The following is a 22,081-nucleotide window of genomic DNA, read 5'->3' as shown; positions in this document are numbered from 1 at the left end:
AATAAAGACTGGGAGTGGATGGGTCACTACAAAAAGTAATTTTCCCTCTCTTGATATTCACCCCTTCTTGTCAACTATTGAGAATAGGCCACTTCCACCTTAACTGCATTGGCCTCGTTAGCATTGACCCCCAACTTGGTAAGGCAACTCCCATCTTTTCATGTGCTGTAATATTTATACTGCTTACTGTATTTTCCACTCCATGCATCTAATGAAGTGGGTTTTAGCCCACGAAAGCCTATGCCCAAATAAATTTGTTAGCCTCTAAGGTGCCACAAGGACTCCTTGTTGTTTTTGCTGATACAGACTAACACGGCTACCCCTCTGAAACCATTCCCCATTTTTTACACTTACAACCTGAAGATTAGCACGTTCTTTTCCCTGCACCAGATAAGACATAAGGCCACAGGGGAACTGGTGGGATAGAGAAAACCCTGCAGTACCCTCATCCAACCAGTTCAGCCTGCCAAAACTATTAGTACCAACCCCATCTGCACACAACTGAGACATCTACATTAGCTTGACTGGGAATTCCTTCATGGGAGAAACCCCAATCTAGGGCACTTTTTGATGTGCCGAAACTACAAGCTGTCAGAGGAGCTAATACTCATAGTGGCTCTATACCAGCATGCTCTCAGTCAGAAAGGGGGACCGATAGTTACACATATTTCAGATGCTCTCAGGTCTCTGATATCACCACTCATTGTACCAGGGAGAAGAGGAAAAACTGTTTAACCTCTCTTTCCTTTACTGCAGTAGAGAAGAATGCTCACCTCTTCCTAACTGGGTGAAGCAGGAAAACACTAGCACAAAATGGTGGCAGAGAAGACAGCATACTTTATTACAACAGCTCACTTGCCATTTCAATGGCTGCTTTCGTCCCAGGATTTCTTTTCACACCACATCTGTAAGGTAGATGTATTGGCGTATAACATATTTATCCATAAGACAATGAACAACAAACTCATTAAACAGAACAAAACTCTTTATTCCGTTTGTTATACTTGTAAATGAGCACGGTGCAAAGGGTCAGCTAAGATTCCACCCACCAACAACACAGGGTGAGATGAGCATTTGGTCACTGAAGCCCCTGCTCCCTGACCACAGGGTTTAGCTCTCTTCCTCTGAAAGAGAGAAAAGAGGTTGTAGTGGAACAATGCAGCGGCAGACACCCCCTCCCCCGAGAAAATGCCACAATAATAATAATAATAATAATAAAAAATAATATAATAAAAAGACATGTAATATCTTTTACTCTTCATGTCACAATCTTGCCTGCCCTTTTCACCCAGTACAAGACTGTTCATTAGGGCCACATCTACAGTAAAATCACATGACCACATAAATTGCTACAGATGATTTTTGTTGCTGCATGATTCACTTGAGAATCTTAAAAACTTTAATTAAAAAAAATGTCTCTAGCTATTATGACTGTTCAGAAAACCTTCAAAAAGTGAACAGATCCAAGTCCAACAGATTTGCCCAAGTCTACAAACAGCATTAAGACCTTTTTAACTATCCCGTGAACATGAGTTTCAAGTCAGCTTGCCTCCCACAGTGGAGATAGAACATGAGGGGCACATGCCAGAGATCAGGGATTGTTTCAGGTAGTGGAGTGGCAAGCCAGCACTTGCCCCAGGCAAGGGTCTGGATCTTCCTTCCTTATAGAAAGTCTCCCAGTCTGCATGACTAGTGCATCCGCACTCGCTTTCCAGTCATCCATTTGAAATGGACTCATTAGCTTAATTGGTCTAGCCACTCATTTTTAATGTCTTACTTTGGATTTCCTCCTCTTTATCTAAAATGTCATGATAATGGCTTGAGTCTCAGTAGCACTGAGCACCTGCCATTTGTGCTGAAATCAATCACTACCACCCCTCAATGTCACAGTATTACTGAGCTGAGCTTTCCTTTCCAAGTGACTCCCTCTTCCACTCAGTGTTTCAGATTATGTTTTCCTCTCAGATTAATTAGTTCCCTCCCCTCCCCCCATGGTGAGACTCGTCGCAACTGTCTTCTCATGTTTTTAGATCTCTCTAGGTTCCTTTGTATTTATTTCATTATCCTTCCAGTCTCTGGGAGTAGTTAACACTTTTACTCTGCTTTCACCACTGATCGAATGACCCACAGTGACTGTACTCTCCACACACCACCTCTCACCTTGATAGGCAGCTTGGAAATTCTGAGATCTAATCCCCCAGTTACATTACCCCCTTTCTCTCAGCCCTTAGTCACTGAGCACCAGAGCCCCTGAGCATTCTACAGACCTTCCTCTTCCTCCTCCTCTTCTTCATCATCATCCTCCTCATCAGAGCTGAAGGTACCATCAGGGAGACTGTAAACACGGATCACTTGCTTGTTGGGGTCTTTGAGGATGAGGTATTTGCCCTCATCCAGTTTCATGCAGACGTCAATGACGCAGCGCAGGATGCCCCACGCGTTCTCCATACTCAGGTTAATCTGGCTGGCGAACTCATTAGGCTTGAACTGCTGTGTGCCCAAGATCACATGGCGCGCAGAGTCCTTTACGTGGTAACGGGACACATACCTGGGGAGGAAAGGCAAAAAAGGTCAGGAAATTCAATGCCCCAGCCCAGACTTCACAGGGAAGTCACCAAAATGAGGTGATCACTTAGATTTTAACTTCTGGGCTGAGCTGCAGGAATCAACCCCCCACTTCAAAGGGGAAAATGGACAGGACTCCCTGGTGGGGAGCCATTCCTGTGTCTCAGACAGTAACTGAGGGCTTGTCTACACTACCAAATTAAGTCAAGTCAATGTACAGCCACTGCAGTAATTAAGCAGTGTTTCACACCACACTATGGTCCTTCTATCGGCGGTGCGTGTCCTTACCAGGAGCACTTCCATTGACGTAACTGTGTGGGGCAGTGATGGCTGGAGCCCCACCGCCCCACAGGCTGGAGCCCCGCCCCGACCTCAGGGCTCACAGCTTGGGCGGTCAGCCCCAGCAGCAGGGGGGCTCCTGGTGGGGCTGACAGTCAAGAGGAAATGTAAGTAACGCAGTGTCTATATGATGCAACAGAGAGTCCTGTGGCACCTTTAAGACTAACAGATGTATTGGAGCATAAGCTTTCATGGGTGAATACCCACTTCGTCAGACACGGGACTCTCTGTTGCTTTTTATAGAACCAGACTAACACGGCTACCCATCTGATACTTAGTGTCTATATGGACACTGTGTCACCCTAACTACATCGACCTAAGTACTACACCTGTCACGGAGGTAGAGTTATTAAGGCGATATAGTGGGCGATTTACATCAGTGGGAGCTACGTTGTAGTGTAGATGCTTATAGAGTTAGGTCAACACAAGATGCCTTATGTAGACCCAACTCTGTAATGTAGACCAGGTCAGAGTAAAACAGAGGGTTGCTAAGCCTCCATCATCCAAGACAAAAGAGGTGATAAAGGAGATGATTCCCGGGTCCCACAAACAGGAAAGACTTAAGAGTTTTAACAATAAGGAGTCATTAACAGGGAGTTCTGATTCAATCAACAGATTAGTCTGAGGCAGCTGCATGTCACATGGACAGAAACCAGAGAGACTGCAAAGAAGCTAGATTTAAAATATCAAGCATCTTATTTTAAACACCCAGTCACCACCAATTAAAAAAATGTTAAAGAGAAAGTGTATAGCAGCAACAAAGTTGATTTAAAATGTTAATGAAAGAGAATTATACATGGTACAAACCAGCACCCACAGCTTCTGTTGTGCAGCTGACTAGGTCGGCTGGCCAGCAGAGGGGGTTCTAATTAAGAGAACTGCATCAACTCCGTGCCAACATTATGAAGCAAACAAGGAAAAAGCCACTTGGCTAAGGTGCTTTGGGGACTGGAAGAAGGAGAGGCTAACATCAGGAATGGATTGCTCAGGAGATCAGTAATGGGACATAGGGCCATTCACTTTTAAGTTGCCAGTTTCAAGTCACAGGCCCCCACCAATACATCACTGGAGAATGTGCCGGGGGTCTCAGTTAAGATCTAAATCGGTACCACATTAATCACTATAATTATTTCTCACGTTCAGCAGAGAAGCCAAGAACTGAATGGGCCATGGAGACTGAACTCCACTATCACATGTACAGGTGGTCTTTCCAGGTCAGTCAGCAGGACATTGTGGGGAAGCAGCTTGCCCCAAATCACAGTCTGCGTTGTACCCCATTCTGCCCCAGTCACCAATGCTAAAATATATTCAAAAGAAGTTTTTGGTTTGCCAAACAGAATAAAAATGGGAGGGAATTCTGTGATTACACAGCTCCTAAAAACAGCTCTCTCTCACTCACACACAGACACACACACGACAGCAAAAGCACTTAGAAGGTCCTTGACAGGCAAATCTTATATTGGCCTCACCCAAGTTTAAGATACTCCGATCCAGCCAGCAGCGCACAACATGTCCAGCGGGCTAATTTGTAACTGTTGTTTTTCAGCTCGGTGGCAATCACAGCTCCTCTCTGAGAATCTAGCTTTTGACGCCAGTCTACTCCATTGCAATGCTGAAATGAGAGGTCAAACCACAGTCAACAAACCATGGGTGCACTTATTTCTGCAACTATGATGAGAACACATAGTGAGCTACCCAATGATACTATGCAGAGAAAAGATGGGAAGCTTAAAAGGACTTCCTGATTCTGGAGTATTGGCCAGTATATAGGGTGCTGGTTGGGGAAAAAAGTCAAGGGAGAGCTCCATCGGACTGGCTATCACATGGAACGCAGGAGCCTGGAAGAGGGTTCAAACAGACTACCCAGCACCTGGGAGATGTAGAGTCAGTTTAGCTGGCACTGCTGGTCCTCTGCAGTCATTCTCTTCTGATGGAATGTAATGACATAACAGATACATGGGGTAACGCAAGCAGCTTGTCTCATGTCTTGCCTGCTGTACCTGGTACATCAGACATCAATGGAGGAGCTAGAGAGGTTTGGTTTCTGGTTCTCCCTCACCCTGGAATCCCATTCGTTCAGTGTTTTGATGTTGATGAATGACACTTCTCCGCCAGCTCCTGTCATCACTCCGTCGTGTTCACAACGGACAATCAGGTCTATGTCATCTCCCAGCTTCCATCTTCGGTACCTGCAAGCAAAGAATCTCTGTTATTCTCCACCCCCACACTCCTGGATCCACTTCAGCACTCACAAAAGCCATTCCCTTCCTCCCCTATCAGCCCACAGTGAGGATTTCACCCCTCTTCCTTCAAACCCAATATGAAGGTGAGAGATACCAGCCTGAAGCATAAGTCCCAGAATCTCTCTCATCACAGAGTATGGCAATGCCCATGGGAAATAAAACTTCAGTCACACCACCCTAGGCAAGCTGTTAATAGAAGTCACAGTCCACCCCTGTTCTGAACCTCCCTCCCCAAACCTATGCACATGCTTGAAGCAAACAACACACCGGTATGCAACAGAGGCCACTTCGTTCTTATCCATGTCATCCTCCACAAATGGGTTTGGGTTGGGAAACTTGTATTTTTCCTTCCCCTGCAGAGAAAGCCAGGACAGATCACGAGAAGCCCAACAACTTGAGAGAATTAAGGCAGCTGATCAGAAACACAATCATAGATATGAATAATAAAATCATAGAAACGTAGGACCCGAAGGGACCTCAATAGGTCACCTAGTTCAGTCCCCTGCTCTGAGGCAGGACTAAGTATTATCTAGAGTAGACCATTCCTGACAGGTGTTTGTCTACCCTGATCTTAAAAACCTCCAATGACGGAGATTCCACAACCTGCCTACATAATTTGTTGCACTGCTTAACTACCCCCACAGGAAGTTATTCTTAACGTCTAACCTAAATCTTCCTTGCTGCAATTTAAGCCCACTACTTCTTATCCTGTCCTCTGTGGTTAAGGAGAACAATTTATCACCCTCCTTTTTATAACAACCTTTTATGTACTTGAAAACTATGTCACCTGTCAGTTTTCTCTTTTCCATCCACTCCCGCCCACCGCCAATCTTTCCTCATAGGTCACATTTTTCAGACCATTAATCATTTTTGTGGCTCTTCTCTGGACTTTCTCCAATTTGTCTACATCACTATCAGCCACTCCCCTCCCCTCTCCCCTTGGAACTAGAGACTCTTTCCCTCAGCCAATCAGCATCCAGCGTTCCACAGAGCATTTTAATTTGCCTCTATGCTGTCACAGTCCTGACTGGTTCAGTTCATGGAATGCTCCATGAAGAAGAGGGGTGTTCTCCCTATAAACCCCCCCATCTCCATAAAGTTAATCCACACACCCCAAATTGGAATGATTTCTATGTAAAGTAACCTTGCCAATAATGGTGCCTCTTGCTCTAATAAGAGGCTGCTCCAGCATTGATATTAATAGTAAGTTCCAGACCTGCAGACTCAGTCTTCCACAGTACTGTCTGCATGACAGGCTTTGCGAAGCCCACTTGCCTCTTACCATTCTCAGACACTGCTGGGAGAAGTTGTGGTTGATGTAGGTTGCTTCCATGGCCAGGTTGCGAGGTGAATTAAAGGAGTTGCCCTCGTCCTGTGGTGGTTCGTTAGCAGTTTCACTCACTGTCAGCAAGTCTGGGAAAAAAGCCAAGGTCAAACGATCATCAGGAGGATAGTTACCCCTCTGAAAAGGACACTCAACCCTCATACTGTGCCCCAAAGCTGTTCAAAGCACATGCAGGTAGTGCAGCAGTTGGGTTGCTCCAGACACAGCGTGGACACTTGAGATGTAATATTGACTTATAGGGGGTAAGGAACACCAAATGCAAAAAGCTGTAATTTGTCCCCTTGCCCAACCTTGATCCTAGCAACCTCCTCACCAAAGTCAGAATTGTCCCTCTTGTCAAAGAAGAGCTTGGATCCAACTCTCTGGACAATGATGTCCCAGGAATACACAGACCGAGTACAGCTCATCAGTGTGGCCAGGATGGCGTCTGTGGCAAACACATTCCCCTGGGTCTTCGCCAGCTGCAGACGGAGACAGAGGGAAGAGTGTGAGCGAAGACAGCATACATTCTTCCCCCCACCACCCAAAAGTAAACTGCAGCCTTAGCAAACCAGACACGGATTCCTTTCTTCTGGACTCTGGAGGCTGGGCTGATACAAGACTCTGACGCACACCAATGAGATCTGGACACAAACATGTCAGATGCTACTGATCCTATCTGAACTCATTCAACAAGTTGGGCAGACAAATGCTGCCCAGAAAATCCAGCCCTGAAAATGCCCAAGCAAGTTGGGGAGAAAAGACAGAACTTAGAGCAGAAGGGAGACCTGCATCTGCAAGGACGAGAATAAGTTCTTTATCCTCTGTCCCTCACTTCATCAACACTCTCAAGAATTATCCTTTCCTCTCAAGACCAGAAATCTTGGGAATGAGATCTGTGACCCTGACATTTTTCTTCTCCATCATACTTCTTGCCTGTAGGTCTGCCTATCTGCCCTTCCAGAACAGAGCTTTCCTTTGGCTGATATCTATCCATGTGTTAATGAGTTCCTGCCTTGGCCAATACCATTCCCTTTGCTATGGAGATCACAAATTTCTGTTGTCTAAAGAGTTGGGTCCTGGGTTATTTCTGTTAATCTCTTCTCGCTCCAGAAAGCAGGACCATCTTGGACCCCTTGGCTTACAACAGACTGGGAACCGCAGGGTCCAAAGAATATCACACTGTAAGATACATACTAGTGTATCTTGTGAGCCGATGGGCAGGAAGGACAATTATACCTTGCGAATGACTGGGTCATCAGTAGTGGTGACAGTGTGAAAGATGCGCTTGATGCTTCGCAGGGACTTTTCATTCCTTGTCGTAATGCGGTCAAAGGCTTTGTCATAATATTCCAAGGCGCCACAGCACTCTCTGAAGACATAATGGGAGCGTAGTCATGAGACACTAGCACAAATAACCCCATCTCGGAGTGTCAAGGGGCAACAGTGACTGGCAGGAGTATTTCTACTGACTTTGTGCACCTCCTCCAAAAGGAACTTCATGAAACTGGATCACAAGCCAGTACCCATCCCTTTCCACACAGATTATGCCAAAAGAAATACCCACAGGGGCCCTAGCTGTCTTTAACTCACATGTCCTGTGGCTCTGATACCTCCAGATAGCGCATCTTCATCAGCCGCGGGAAATCCATCTCCTCCTTCACCTCCCAGTCACTGCGAACTTCAACAGAAGAATCGCGAGGCTTCTGCTGTGTGGCCAGAGGAAGGGCAGATGGACAAAGAAATAGAGAGACACAGCACATCAGGATTTGTGTGAGAACAGCAGCAGGAGGAGCGGGTTAGAGGAATGCTACCACAGGGAACAGGGTACACCGAGGTCTGTATAATAAGAGCAGCCAGAGAAACTGATCAAACAGTATAGTTAAAAATCAGTTTACTTTACCTGTGATTTTTGGTCCCATTTCTGCCTCACCCCAAACTGCTTCTGAAATTTCTTTTGTAGACGTAGACGGTCTCTGTAAATAGAGGAATGTGACAACCTCATGAGAAATAGTCCCAATGGCGCGTCCCCAGCACTCCCACCTTCCCAAGTCACTGAGAGCATCTGCTGAACGACTAGACCCCACAGCTGGCTGAGGCACTGTAACTAGGAACTCTGCTCTCAATGACTCTTTGAAAATGGCAACTTCAGTGGGACAACCCAGCCTTTGAAGATTGCACCACAGCATTCAGAAGGTGCACATGCTACTTTTACAACAGTAATTTCTTTTCCTGAGTTTGGCTTAGAAAACCCTGTTGGTTCCACAATCATCACATGAAACCAGCACTTCAAACCACAGCAGAGCCTAGCAAAAGACCTGTCTTGAAGTCTTGGGTTTTTGTTACAATAACTCAATTGACAGAAGCCAATTAGCAAACCTAGACACCTGATCATAGACTCCAATACCAGCAGCGAGTTCAGGTTTGGGGCCCTCACCTCTCCTTCTGTTTGGCGCTCTTAGGCAGGGTCTGCATGTTGAACTGAAGCATGTTCCGGCGGTCCTTGTCTCGCCGAAGATTCCTCTGAGAATGAGGAAGAGAAGGGAACAGATGTTCAGGTTATAAATGAGATCTTTACAGCAATTCCACTGTTTCAGAAAGGTTTCAGGAAATGTGCAAGATACCTGTGCAAATCTCATACGATTCCTTTGGTATGCCGTCTTCTGTGTACGTGCTGTGTCCACAAGCTGGAAGCTGGTCTCATCCTCCTCATGAAAATACGCATACTGGCTTCCCCCACCAAACTGCGATGAGTACTTATCTGAGGACACAATGACCCAAATTATCTTGCTGCCCGTCTGCAAACCAAGCTTCATGAGAAGAACTCAGAGTTAGCACTCCCGCCCTGTCACTTGGCTCACCCGAGCTTGAAACCAGAGGTAGGGCTTTTCTCTTAGAGCAGCCCAATGGGGGAGGGTCCCCCATCCTCCCAGACAAGTTCCCTTTCACCGAAGCTCAAAGCCAGGAGCAACACCGAAGCTCAAAGCCAGGAGCAACACCGAAGGATGGAGACAGCCCCAAGTGCCTCTCTCCAAGGGTAGGGCCCACTTCTGAGTTCAAGAAACTTCTCTCACTTGATGGAGATTTGTAGGACACAGATTTCGTAGACACCACTAAAGACAGTGATGAGAGAGGGAAGCAGGGATGATGACTGAAGAAACCTCATATGAAGTATCTCAGACAAGAGCAGCCACCAAAATAGCACTTACTCGTGTATCTCTTGTCCTGATAAGTGGCTCCCGTCCAGTCTGCAACCTAATAATAATAATAAAAAAAAAAGACAACAGGAAACAAAGTTGATGAGTGTGTGTCAACCAACATTTTAAACACTCTCCCCACAATCTCATAATCTCTTAATGCAGATGGATGCCACTCAGCGAGAGCAGTTAGTGCTTTATGTTCCAGAACATAACTTACAATCATTTTATGACTATCAATATTCTTTCAAATTCCCCACTCTGCTTACACACACTATCAAGAGGTCACGGTTCATATACCACTTCTTGTAGCAACTGCAATAGGGGATAATGAAGCTATAAGGGGCAGAGCACCAATGGTATGTGTGTGTGTGTGTGTGTAGGGGCACTGTAAGGAACAGTACAGGACTCAGACCGCCAACATGACAAGAACAGCTAACAGGAATTGCCATGGACATTAACTGATTGCTCCAGTGATTCATTTAGCAGCATTAGCACAGGTACCTTTCCCAGACGATCTCCTTTGCTGAAGGGCTGATATGGCATATCTTTGAACTGCTCTGGAACAGCACATGGACCCCAACCCGAGGGATTGTCCTGGATCACGGGTGTCATGAATTTAGCCATCTTCTAAAATCCTTTAAAAAAATGGGGTGGGGATGGTCAAGTGTTAGGAACATTTTAACGCTACAAGACTTAAGATGAGGCTGCTCGGAAACTTAATCTGACACTGACTGGGCAATGATGCCCATTCAAAAGACAAGAGTAGGTGATAAGATTTTTAATGAGGCCACACACACAGAAGTTTCCAGAGTTAGGGTGATTGCCCAGAATTTCTGGGGTCAAGGAAAAGATGAAGGTCTCAGGAGCTGACAGCATTGTCAGTATGTAATGTAATAATTACTTCCCTGTGTAAGAATCTTATCACCTGAACTGAACTGTTAGATAAAACTGATCAATAGTCAAGTAACCTGCCTCTGCCAATGGCAATATAAAAAGCCCCAGAAAAAAAGGTTTAATTTCTATCTTTACTGTGCATAATAGCACAATTATTTCCCCTGATGGATGTTTCTTTCTGATCACAGCTGGAGATCACTTTATGCCTTTATGCTTGGGGATCTACTGTCCTTATAGTTATTTATTGTCCTAGCTAGTGTCATTGAAGCAGCTATCCTTATTCACAGAAACACCTAATCCTGTGTCACTAAGACCCAGATCCTCAAAGGTATTTAGGCATCTAATGCTCACTCAAATCAGCGGGAGCTAAGCACCTAAACACCTTCGAGGATATGGGCCTACATGTTGGGTCATGGGTAGGTGCCGCAGCAGCGAGTCCCGCTGGTTAGTGACAAGCGACGAGCCAGCAGCCCCGCACCGCACATGGTCACTCGGCTCAGCGGAGCGGCAGGGCCCGGCTCCGCGTGTGCGGGAGCCGTGCCCGGGAACCAGGGTCCAGCCGAGCAGCCCAGCGGGGAGGCCGGGCCTCTGTCCCAGCCAGGGCAGAAGCCGCGCGGGCCGGTCCCGTCCCGCGGGCTGAGGCCCCAGCAGGCCCGGCGAGGCCTGGGCTCCCCGCGGGAGGCGGCCTCTGGGCCGGGGGTCCGTGTCCGGGGCGGATCCGGGCCCAGCCGACTCCGAGCCGCCCGTGGGGCCTCGCGCGCCTGTCCCGGCCGGAGCCCTGCGCGCCCCCCTCACCTGCGGGGGCCCGGCCGGGTCCCGATGGAGGCAGATGCGAGCGGGCCGGGGTGCCGGCTGCCGGAAAGACTGGGCTTGGGCAACGCGCACACAGTCACACACGTCATCACCCCGCGCCCGCCCCCGGACGAACTGTCGTAAAAGCAGGGGAGACAGTGTTACCGTAAAGCACAAAAGAACGCCAGGGCTGTCGTAAACGAAAAGAGCACACGTCATTGTAGGACGTCAAAGAGCGCCGAGAGCTCGCTACGAGCCAGGCTAGAAAGACCACCCGAGTCTCGAGGCTGGCTCCAAGTGGGGGAGAGAGAGCGAGAGCGCAGTCAGTCCCCCAATTTCCCACAGTGCACTGCGTGTCATCACCATCCATTCCCACAATGCACCGAGCCCTGCCCTGCGCCCTGCATATCCCCGTGTCCCATAATGCATTGCTTCCCTTCCACCCGCCCAGGCTAGTCCTGCAATGCGGGGTAGCTGGAGGGGGTTGAGGCTGCTCGGGGCCCATGTGCCCTTGGAAGGCTGAGCTAGGACCCAAGCTGTGGGAGTGAGGGCCTAATCTAAGGATAAGCCAGCCCTGGTGACCCCATTAAAATGGGGTTGCAACTCACTTTGGGGTCTTGACCCACAGTTTGAGAACCACCTCCCTGCCCACCACTTTTTGTACCCTTTCTCCCCTACCTCAGTGGGCTGTAACCAGCGACAAGAACATTCCAGTCATACGCATCGTCCCCCCAGGTTTCCCCATTTCCCCTCCCCAGGGAGAATTTCCAACTCCTCTTCCTTATTGCCCAGATTCCGCTGCCAAGAGCAGTGTTGCTTCCTTTCACAAGTTATATCCTGCAGGGCACATACACCGCAGCACAGCATTCCCCTGAGTCCACACTTGTGTTCCTGGCTTGCAGATCACCCATCCTGCAGTGAGAGACTCCATCTCCTGTGTCCCTTTCTTCCCTCCATTGCAAGGTGGTGGGGGAGAAAGAGAACATGTCCCGAGGGCTGAGGCACCATGGGATTGCTGGCGTTGCAGCATACTCTCCAGGAACCTTCAAGCCTCTGCAGCATCAGAACAGCAGAGCCTGGATTGGAGCAAGGGAAAGGCCTGTTTTCCACAGAATCCTTCCCTCAGGCCTGGAGCATGTAGAGCAGAAATCCCTGTGGGAGTTAATGTTGCTCTAAAAAGAGCTGCATAGGGGGGTGCAGCCTCTTGCCAACACCACACAAAGGGATCTGTTTGTTGAGCTGCATAAAGCCCTGCACTGATTCTCTGAGAGGATTCCCCCGAGCAGTTGGGGGAGGCAGGACCTTATTCCTTACCTCTCGTGACAGGGCCATGTGAGAGCTTGTAGGAAGCCAGAGGCAGCTTTCTAGAGGGTTAATTCAGAAATTCCCTGTGGAACCTAGGGGCTGCGGCCTATGGCAGGAAAGCGCCAGGTGGTGGTTGGAGAGACTCTAGGAGGAATGCTATGGGATGGCGCTCTGATCTCTTCACTCTGCTTCTTCCCACCCCCACCTTTGGGGTAAGTGCATCACCTTCTCCTTACTGCCTGTGGGCTGGAAACCAGAGATGGCAGGAGAGAGGTTGCCCACTCAGCCCATGCACAGGAGGATCCATTGCAGCTCACGTCCTCCTGCTTGTCCCAGCCCAGAGGAATGCATGACACCGAGCCTGGACTCTGTGACTGCATTAGTCACCAACAGGGGAGTGCGGCGGGAGAGGACACATGTCTACACAACTTTTTCTGGACTGCTGCGGTGTGGGGAGAGAGGCCAGATTCCATCTGGCTCTTTAGGACTCTGAGGAAGCTCTGGGATCTGGAGAGAGGTCTCTGGAGCCTCGGAATGTGCAGACATGTGGCTCCTACCTAGTCCAAAGTAACCTGCCGTGCTCCCCCACAAGAGCCATATTAACAGGCAACACTGCCTCTATTGCCTTGGCCACATGTATCGTGTCCTTTTTCTGGTGGCTCATCCAGAAAAGGAGGACAAGAGCTCACTACTGCTACCACCTGAGGGAATTGCTGGGTTGAGATCAGCTGGTAGAAGGAGGCAATAGCCCCAGAATCTGGGACATCAAACCCCTAGAGTGACCTCTTACCTTTATAGACCCCTCCCCCGAATCATACACAGCTATTTTAAAGTTTAGCCTGATAGCAAAGAGACCCCTTTTCAACCCTTCACCACACGAGAGAAAGCCGGCAGCATTTGTTATTAACTATTTATTTCTCCTCTCCTGGCTCCCAAACTGCTTCTCCTCCCTACTGCCGCCAGCCACCTTCAAGTTCTCCCTCTTCTCTCCCTGGCTCTGCTCACTTGATTGCAGTAGCTCAGCGGATGGTCTAGCTTTACTCTTTCACTTCCATTCTTCTTCACTTCTTTGGGTGGCTGCATTTGCCATTGAGCAGGCTGATGGAAATACCTGAGTGCTCTGTCTAGGCCAGGGGTCTCAAACACACGGCCTGCGGGGCTATTTCTCTAGGTAAGTGGCTCCGGGCCAGAGCCCAATGCTGTCCTGCACCCCAACCCCCTGCCATGAGCCCCCTGCCTGCACCCCACACCCCAACCCCCTGCCACACCTCGCACTCCCTCGTGCACCCCACACCCCAACTTCCTGCCTCAGCCCCCTGCTGCATCCCACATCCTTCCTGCACCCCAACTCCCTGCCCTGAGCCCCCTGCTGCATCCCCCACCCCTTAGGCTTCAATTTTGGCCTCCCCACGCAGGGTGGGGGGACTTGGGCTTTGGAACAATGTGAATGAAAATTGGGAGCTATTGTTTAAGGAGCTTGTTAGATGGGGCATAAGCCACATTGCATAATTAGCTGAGCTTGCACTGGCCTTCCACTCAACTCGCTGACATTTCTCCATCTGCAAATGTGGGAACCGTTTTAAAATCTAGATCCAATCAATTACAACACGTCAAGGAAGATTCTAGGCATCAGTGATCTGATCATTGGGTTGATGGCAATAAACAAGAGATTCCCATAAGGCTCCCTCTCTCCCTTTTCCCAAGAGCCACCCTCATCCTCTCTCCCCTTTCTGCTCCCGCATCCTCTGCAAACTTTTGAAGACGGATGCCTCGTGATGGCCTTCGCTCGTAGGGATGTTGCCTAGTGGTCAGGGTTTCAGCCGGGGGGGGAAGGGCGCAGCAGATGGTGGGGGACCCCAGGGCCTCCCACTGGGCTCTGACCCAGGACACTCTGGGGGCAACACAAGGGGGTGACACTTCCTACCACCCCGCTATTGTCCAAAGTTCACAGTTTATCACAGGAAGCTCTGAAGGGTGCTTGGCACCTCTTCGTGGCCGGGCATGACATGGCAGCTCTCTCCTTCTTGGGGTAGCAGCTGCCTCTGTAACGCTAACAGATCCCGGTCATCGGTGGGTGGGATCGAACCGGGGACCTCTGGAGCTTAGAGCATGGGCCTCTACAGCATGAGCTAAAAGCCACCTGGCTGTTAGCTAAGGCTGTAGAGAAGACTCGTTTTATCTCTCCCTCTAAGTGGTCTTGGTGCCACTAGCTGGGACACACCACCACACCCATAAGGCGTGTGGGTTACATACTTCCCCTAACTGAGGAAGCGCGTCCTGAGCTTCAGAGACTTCCCAGTTGTAATCCAGGATGACCCCTGTAACGATGCGGCCTCTGGCAGGACGCTACTGAGAGTATCAATTCAGGACAAATTGCTTGGAGCAGGGCAGTCAGAGCCCAAGGTTGGGTGACCTTTACTATTAAAGCACGCCAAACCAGCCATACAGAGAGGACTTTGGTTTTACCCCACTGGCTAATCGGAAGTCATACAAGCAATTCCTTCAGAGATTCCAGTTCCCTTGTATCACCACCAGCACCACTCCTTATGGGGATGAACGGTTATGAAAACCAATACCCCAGTAAAAGAAAAAAGGTTCTCTCAAAGGACCCCAAAGGACCAAGCCCCACATCCAGGTCAATAGACAAGTCAGATCTTACTCACAAATCATACTATTGCCAATCCTTTAGCATCTAAAATCTAAAGGTTTATTCATAAAAAGAAAGAAATATAGAGGAGAGTTAAAATTGTTAAAGGAATCAATTACATACAGAAATGGCAAAGTTCTTGGTTCAGGCTTGTAGCAGTGATGGAATAAACTGCAGGCACAAATCAAGTCTCTGGAGTACATCCACAGCTGGGATGGGTCATTCAGGCCATTGTTCAGAGCTTCAGTTTGTAGCAAAGTTCCTCCGAATGGAGGGGTTTCCAGGGCTTTTTATATCCTCTGCCGTGTGGAAGGACCCCTTTGTTCTTACTGTGGAAAAGCACAGCAGCAAGGTGGAGTTTGGAGTCACATGGGCAAGTCACATGTCCATGCATGACTCAGTTCTTTACAGGTAGAGCAGCCATTGCTCACATGCTACCTTGAAGGTTCCCAGGAAGGCTTCTCATACGTGGATTGGAGTCTCCCAAGGTCCATTGTGAGTTAAGTGATTCTTGATTGGGCACTTAATCTGAAAATTCCTTTCTCAAGAAACTGACCAAATACTTCATGAATGCTACTTAGAACCAAACACATTGCGATACAAGTGCATAGCCAATACTCATAACTTCAAATACACCTCTGTCCCATCCCTGTGTTCGATCTCGCTGTTTGCAGAAGACTGAGTAAACTTAACTATGGTTCTTTCCCTCCACCCACCGCACTTCCCCCAGGAACATTTTCCCCCTCTACTAAAAAGGACAGCAATTCACTCCAGACCCTTCAAAAACATTTTAAAAAGAAGTTTCAAGAGCCTCCAAATGAAATGAAAAGTAGTTTCAAGTGCTCCCCTGTCCTCCAACTGAAAAGTAGTATCAAGTGCCCCCCCCCAATTCCTTTGCCAAATGTTTGCTTTTTTATAACCACATTTCCCTATATCTTAAAAAAATGTTTCTCACCCCCCACCTCAACTCCCCAGTTTCGGTATCCGTACAGCCACTCCTAGAAGCGCCAAAGAAGGATCAACAGCCCACAGCGCCAGGCGCTGTACAAACCAGGGCCAAGATGACAAACCTTGTCTCTGAGAGCTGAGCAAGAGCACTGAGCTCCCGCGAAACCACATTCTAGCCACTTGGCTGGTGGGTCCGGCTCATTGAGGGTTGCCAGATTTGGGAAGAGGAATTCCCCCAGCTCAGACTGGCAGGGACCCTGGGGCAGACTTCACCTCCCTCTGCAGCGTGGATGACCTGGGCACATCTCAGCTAATCCGTTCCCTGGCACCGCGAGGGCCTCAGGCATTGGGGCCGCCTCAGGCATTGGGGCCCCCTCAGTTATGCCTGTTCTCTGCCTGATCCCGCTCAACACAGAGGTAACTGGGTGAAACTGACTGGCCTGCGCTCACCAGGTCAGACCAGATGATCTCAGGGTCTCTCTGGATCTACCAAACAAACTGGGGGAGCTGGCAACACAGAGCACAAAGGGGACAGGCTGGAAACATAGATGCCAGGTCATCAGCAGGGCTGAGGCAGCAGGAAAGGACTAAGCAGAGAATGCACAACCACAGGGCTCTCCCATGGAGTGGGAAAGCACATAGGGCCTAGGAGGCTGGGGTATGCCCCATGGGATAGGCACACGGGGTATGCCCCATGGGATAGGCACACGGGGCTGCAGCATGGCATAGTGCTGTGGGCACAGCACAGGGGGCAGCAGGGTGGAAGACAGTGCATGGGATTGGGGCAGCAGAGCTATTGCACGGGGGGCTGGGGCAGTTGGGGGACTAGTGCACAGGGAGGGCAGGAGCACGGATGTCACTGTACAGAGAGACTGAGGAAAGTGGGCTATAGCACAGGGGTGTTGCAGTAGGGAGCAGGGGAGGTTCATGCAATCGTGCTGGGGCTGCAATAGGGGAGAAGGGGGCCATACAAGGGGGGAAGAGGGGGTCATGCAAGGGGGCTGGGCTGTTGCAGTGGGGAGCAGGGATTGCAGTGGGGCAAGGGGGAGTCATGCAATGGGGCCGGGGGTTGCAATAGGGCGAAGGGGAGTCATGCCATGGGGCGAGGGGTTGCAATGGGGGAAGGGGGAGTCATGCCGTGGGGCCGGGGGTTGCAGTGGGGGGAGGAGAGTCATGCAATGGGGCCGGGGGTTGCAGTGCAGGGAGGGGAGTCATGCAATGGGGCCGGGGGTTGCAGTGGGGAGCGGGGGTCATGCCGTGGGGCGGGGGGTTGCAATAGGGCAAAGGGGAGTTATGCCGTGGGGCCGGGGGTTGCAGTGGGGCAAAGGAAAGTCATGCAATGGGGCTGGGGGTTGCAATAGGTGACGGGAGTCGTGCAGTGGGCCCGGGGGTTGCAGTGGGGCAAGGGGGAGTCATACCATGGGGCTGGGGGCTGCAATGGACGAAGGGGAGTCATGCCGTGGGTCCGGTCCCCCCCGCGCACCTGGAGGTGAAGACCTTGGAGCAGCTGACGGAGGGGCTCAGGTCGCACATGGCCCGGTACCCGGGGTCCCACTCCCGCGAGCTCTCCATGTGCAGCGCGCACACGGAGAGCGCCAGCGCGCAGAGCACGAGCCGCAGCGCCCGCTCCCAGCCCAGTGCCGCCATCGCCCGCTGCCACCAGCGCCGGGCACAGGCTCGCCCCCACTGGCCCGCGCACCTGTCAATCACCAACCGGCGCCGGACTATTGGCTGCCCCTTCAGGAGGTGGGATGGGGAAAGGAAAGAGTTCTAGGACTTGTAGTTTTATGTACCCAGTGGAGGAGAAGTGGGAGCTATGGGGCTTATGGAAGGGGGGTAGGGTCTAGTGGTTGGAGGAGGGGAAGTGGCTGGGAGCCAAATGCAAGGTCCTATACCTAGCAACAAGGCATGCCGGCCACACCTACAGAATGGGGAAGTGCATCCAGGAAAGCAGTGACTCTGGAAAGGCTTTAGGGGCCAGAGGGGAGAAACCACTCAAGATGAGCTCCCAGTGTGATGCTGTGGTGAACAGGGCTAAAGCCATCATTAGACCTAGGGGCAGAGCCGGGAGTAGGATAGGGAGGTGTAATGATGCTGGTTCTGGTGGGACCCAACGGAGAGTGACAATTCAGGACACATTGCTTCAAGCAGGGCAGTTAGAGCCCAAAGCTGGGGGTTTTCCACCTCTAAGGCAAACCAAACCGGCCAAACAGAGAATACATCAGTTTTACCCCACTGGCCAACCACAAGTCACACAAGCAATTCCCGTGGACACTGCAGTTTCCCAATATCACCGCCAGTGCCACTCGTTATGGGGATGAATGGTTATGAAACCCAATACCCCAGTAAAAGACAAAAGGTTCTCTCAAAGGACCCCAAGTCTCTGGAGTACATCCACAGCTGGGATGGGGCAGTGCTTCGTATAGAGCTTCACTTTGTAGCAAAGATCCTCCAGAGGTATGAAGCAGGATTGAAGACAAGATGGAGACGAGGCAAGATAGTCTCTTGCCATGTGGTCTTTGCTTTCTTTGTCCCAAGGACACTCTATCCAGCACGTTGCATAGAAAAACCTTAGAGTTCTGTCCATAGGCAGGTCCCTCCCTGCATGCCTTGCTGAGTCACAAGGTGTATCTGCCTTCTCTCAATGGGTCGATTGTATAGCTCATGGTCCTTAGTGGGCCATCAAGCAGGCTAGGCAGAACTGACACCAACTTGTCTGGGGTGTTCCCTGGAAGCATAGCACAAGTTTGAAATACAGACAGTATACAGCCAATATTCATAACATGAACTACAAAACTGATACACATATACAGATAGCATAATTATAATCAGCCAATCAGAACCTCTCCATAGACCCCTTACACAACAACCTTTATACAATATTGGCTGCAAATATATCACAGTGGTCGCAACGGTGATCTATACAGTTACAGATTATGTCAATAACATCACAGGAGGTGGCACGGCATCAGTGAGACTGATATTGGAATACTGCATCCAGTTTTGGTGTCCTCATTTGAAAAAGATGTTGTGAAATTGGAGCTGGGGCAGCAAAGAGCCACCAAATGTTCTGAGGGCTGGAGAAAAATACCTTCTAGTGAGCTATTGAAAGAGCTCAACCTGTTTAGCTTATCAAAAGAAGATTGAAAGGTGACTTCATTGAAGTGTTGAAGTGCCTTAATGGAGAGAAAAGATTGGGTATTAAAGGGCTCTTTAATCTAGCAGAGAAATGCATAACAAGACCCAGCGGCTGGAAGGTGAAAAGAGACAAATTCATATTACAAATAAAGCACAAATATTCAACAGTGAGAACGATTCACCACAGGAATAAGCTACCAAGGAAAGTGGTGGATTCTCCATCTCTTGATGTCATTTAATGAAGACTAGATGCCTTTCTGGAATGTGTTTGCCCCCAAAGTAGCTATTGTGTCATACAGGAGGCCTATGACATGCAGGGGGTCAGATTAGATGCTCTAATGGTCTCTTCTGGCCATCAAGTCTACTAATTTCTGAAAAACTGAGTGTAGCATTGGGAGCAGCGTCTGAGGTTTTACTGTCTAGTCGGCTTGCTTCCTAAAATGAACACTCCTTGAGTGGGGTGATCCACAGGGAGTAGCTCAAACCTCCAAAGTGTCTGGCCAGGGGCAGGACATTAGCACAGCAAGGGAGGGGCGTGGCAGTGACATCACAAAGGCCTTTTGCAGCACCTCAGACTATTGGTCAAAGGTGGTGACCTCACAGAGAGATGCTGACATCAGCCAGGCAGGACAGGGGCGAGGGGCTGGGAAACCTCAGAGACTCCTGTGGCTTTGCTTCAGCACGTCTCTTTCTCGAGGTCTCTCTTTGAGGACTGAGAGAATATTCGGGTTCACGTACGTGAGCGGCAGGAGGAACCTCTTTCGAGTTTTCTCCTTCCCTTTTCGTGATTGTACTAGAAAGCAGACGTCCCTGTTTAGAAGGTAAGAGCCTCCTTGAGGTTTGAAACCTGTTCAGTCTGATCCATCTGGTGACAGTTGAATTCTAGGCATGGAAAACACGAGCTTAAGGAGGCAGAATTTTATTCTGCACCTGGGATTTTGTCCCTTAGAATCACTGGGGACATTGGGGTTTGTCCTTTTTGTTTCACCTTTTCCTCCATCCCTCCCTCCTTTCTCTTCTTCTCTTGCTTCTTTTGTCCTTTCCCCTATTCCCCTCCCAACACCAGGGTGTGTGTGTTTGTGTGTCGCGGGGGAGTGCTCTGCAGCTCCCACTGTGGGAGGTCGACCCAAAAATGTGGGGCTGAAATAGTGCTCCGGCAGTGATCCCCACCAGTAGTGTAGCTGGGTGGGTGCTGGGGAAGCAGCCACTTCCCCTCAGCGCATTTTCCAAAAGCGGCGCCTTAGTTAGGTGTTACCATGGCGCCAGCAGGCGGGGCCCACGCTCCACTCTGAAGCTTGGCCTGCCCGGCCGGCGCTGACATCCTGCAGATAAAGGGGGGGCAGCACGGCCGGAGGAGCCATGGGGGGGGGCCGCGGGGGCGGCACAGCATGGCCGGAGGAGCCATGGGGAGTCGCGGGGGTGGCACGGCATGGCCGGAGGAGCCATGGGGGGGGCCGGCGTTGCCGGAGGAGTATCGCAGTATCGGGGGCGCAGTATCGCAGCCCGCAGCGTGGACGGAGGAGCCATGGAGGGCTGCGGGGGCGGCACGGCACGGCCAGAGGAGCCATGCGGGGGGTGGCGCGGCATGGCCAAAGAAGCCAGCCAAGGGGGGGGGGGGGGGGGGCGGCCGGAGGAGGAGCCAAGGGGGGCGTGGCCAGTGGAGGAGCCAAGGGGGGGCGCCTTTTTAATGTTTGCTCCCCCTGCTCTTAGAACCTGGCTATGCCAATGATCCCCACCAGTGACCTGGGCCATCCTTTGAGCTCTCTGGTGAGAACCCTCAGCCTCCCGTCCTCAGCCTCTACCCTGACTGGCTGAGCAGGGGGTTATTGACAGGGAGGAGACTCAGGTCCTTGTTGTTCTCTTTTTAGACCAATTAAATAAGTCAAAAGCGGTTATATGTTTGATGAATTATGCTGCTTCTCTGCATTAATTGTCTCTGAGCAGCTCATGATTCTCTCTAACATTGCAGTTCTCCTAAAATACCTGCTGAATAATTACTGTGCACTGTTGTTGGTCTGGAACTCATCTGAGAGCACTTTATTCAGGTCATTCAATGTATGAAATTCAAGATCCGATGGTTAGTTTGAAAATCAGGGCTCTTGGGTCCTAGTCCCAACTCTGCCACTGACTGGCTGTGTGACCTAAGACAAGTCAATTCTCCTTTCTCAGCCTTAGCTTCTCCCTCTTTCAAGTAGGGATAATGATCCGCTCCTACCTACCTCACGGTGGGTGGAGGATGGGGATCCATTGGAGAGTGTCACTAGGAGGAGTGCATAATATGAGGTGTCCTATCACGTTTACTCAGATCAGATTGTGACATAATAGAATAGCTGAAATAGTCTATTTTATTTGTATTTTTTTATTTTGAAATTGATAAGAGCAGCAACTACTTAGCTCAAACTGAGGCATCTTATCTAATTTTCAAGATCTAAGTGTCTCCTCTTTGTGTGTGAGGAGACAATTTAACACACTGTGACAAACAGGAGATGCTTTTGTTTTGCAACAAAATATTTTTGCAAAGAACTTTCATCCCACTTGTTATGAGTTCAAGAAACAAACTGGTTTAGTCTGAATGGGATTTTCTGACAGAAACGGTTTCAATGAAATTTCTCCACCATCTCGATTCCTGGGCTCTATCCCTGCCCAGGGGTGAAAGGAACTTAAAGGATTTACCATTACGCCGGAG

At 49.8% G+C, this 22,081-nt stretch overlaps 1 protein-coding gene across 2 annotated transcripts; it reads right to left on the bottom strand.

The window, feature by feature from the left end:
• Positions 1 to 967: 967 nt before the first annotated feature.
• EIF3D (eukaryotic translation initiation factor 3 subunit D) lies at positions 968 to 11,466 on the bottom strand. 2 transcript variants are annotated; one of them, XM_024200568.1, is made up of 15 exons: positions 11,361 to 11,466; positions 10,173 to 10,306; positions 9,681 to 9,726; positions 9,096 to 9,232; positions 8,909 to 8,994; positions 8,375 to 8,447; positions 8,065 to 8,180; positions 7,711 to 7,843; positions 6,806 to 6,953; positions 6,430 to 6,560; positions 5,415 to 5,500; positions 4,964 to 5,093; positions 4,374 to 4,516; positions 2,268 to 2,548; positions 968 to 1,124 (listed from the first exon to the last, which is right to left on the bottom strand). In XM_024200568.1, the coding sequence occupies exons 2-15, from the start codon at positions 10,293 to 10,295 to the stop codon at positions 1,111 to 1,113; spliced, it is 1,647 nt and encodes a 548-aa protein (XP_024056336.1). In that variant the 5' UTR covers positions 10,296 to 10,306; positions 11,361 to 11,466; the 3' UTR covers positions 968 to 1,110. The 2 variants fall into 2 exon arrangements, with proteins under 2 accessions (XP_024056336.1, XP_024056337.1); XM_024200569.1 differs by having other exon boundaries at positions 8,065 to 8,177.
• Positions 11,467 to 22,081: the final 10,615 nt, after the last annotated feature.

Source organism: Terrapene carolina, unplaced genomic scaffold (assembly GCF_002925995.2).
Source record: "Terrapene carolina triunguis isolate 2854851 unplaced genomic scaffold, T_m_triunguis-2.0 Scaffold247, whole genome shotgun sequence".
Classification (NCBI taxonomy): Eukaryota; Metazoa; Chordata; order Testudines; family Emydidae; genus Terrapene; species Terrapene triunguis.
The sequence above is the reverse complement of the archived record's forward strand: the minus strand, read 5'-3'. Positions and strand labels throughout refer to the sequence as shown.

Bases quoted from the DNA above. Each gene is read 5' to 3' on its own strand.
- EIF3D (XM_024200568.1), bottom strand. From the start codon at position 10,295: ATGGCTAAATTCATGACACCCGTGATCCAGGACAATCCCTCGGGTTGG. The intron at 9,727-10,172 runs GTACCTGTGCTA...TATTATTATTAG, and splicing joins AAGGAGATCGTCTGGGAAAG to GTTGCAGACTGGACGGGAGC. The intron at 9,233-9,680 runs GTAAGTGCTATT...TTGTGTCCTCAG, and splicing joins TCAGGACAAGAGATACACGA to ATAAGTACTCATCGCAGTTT.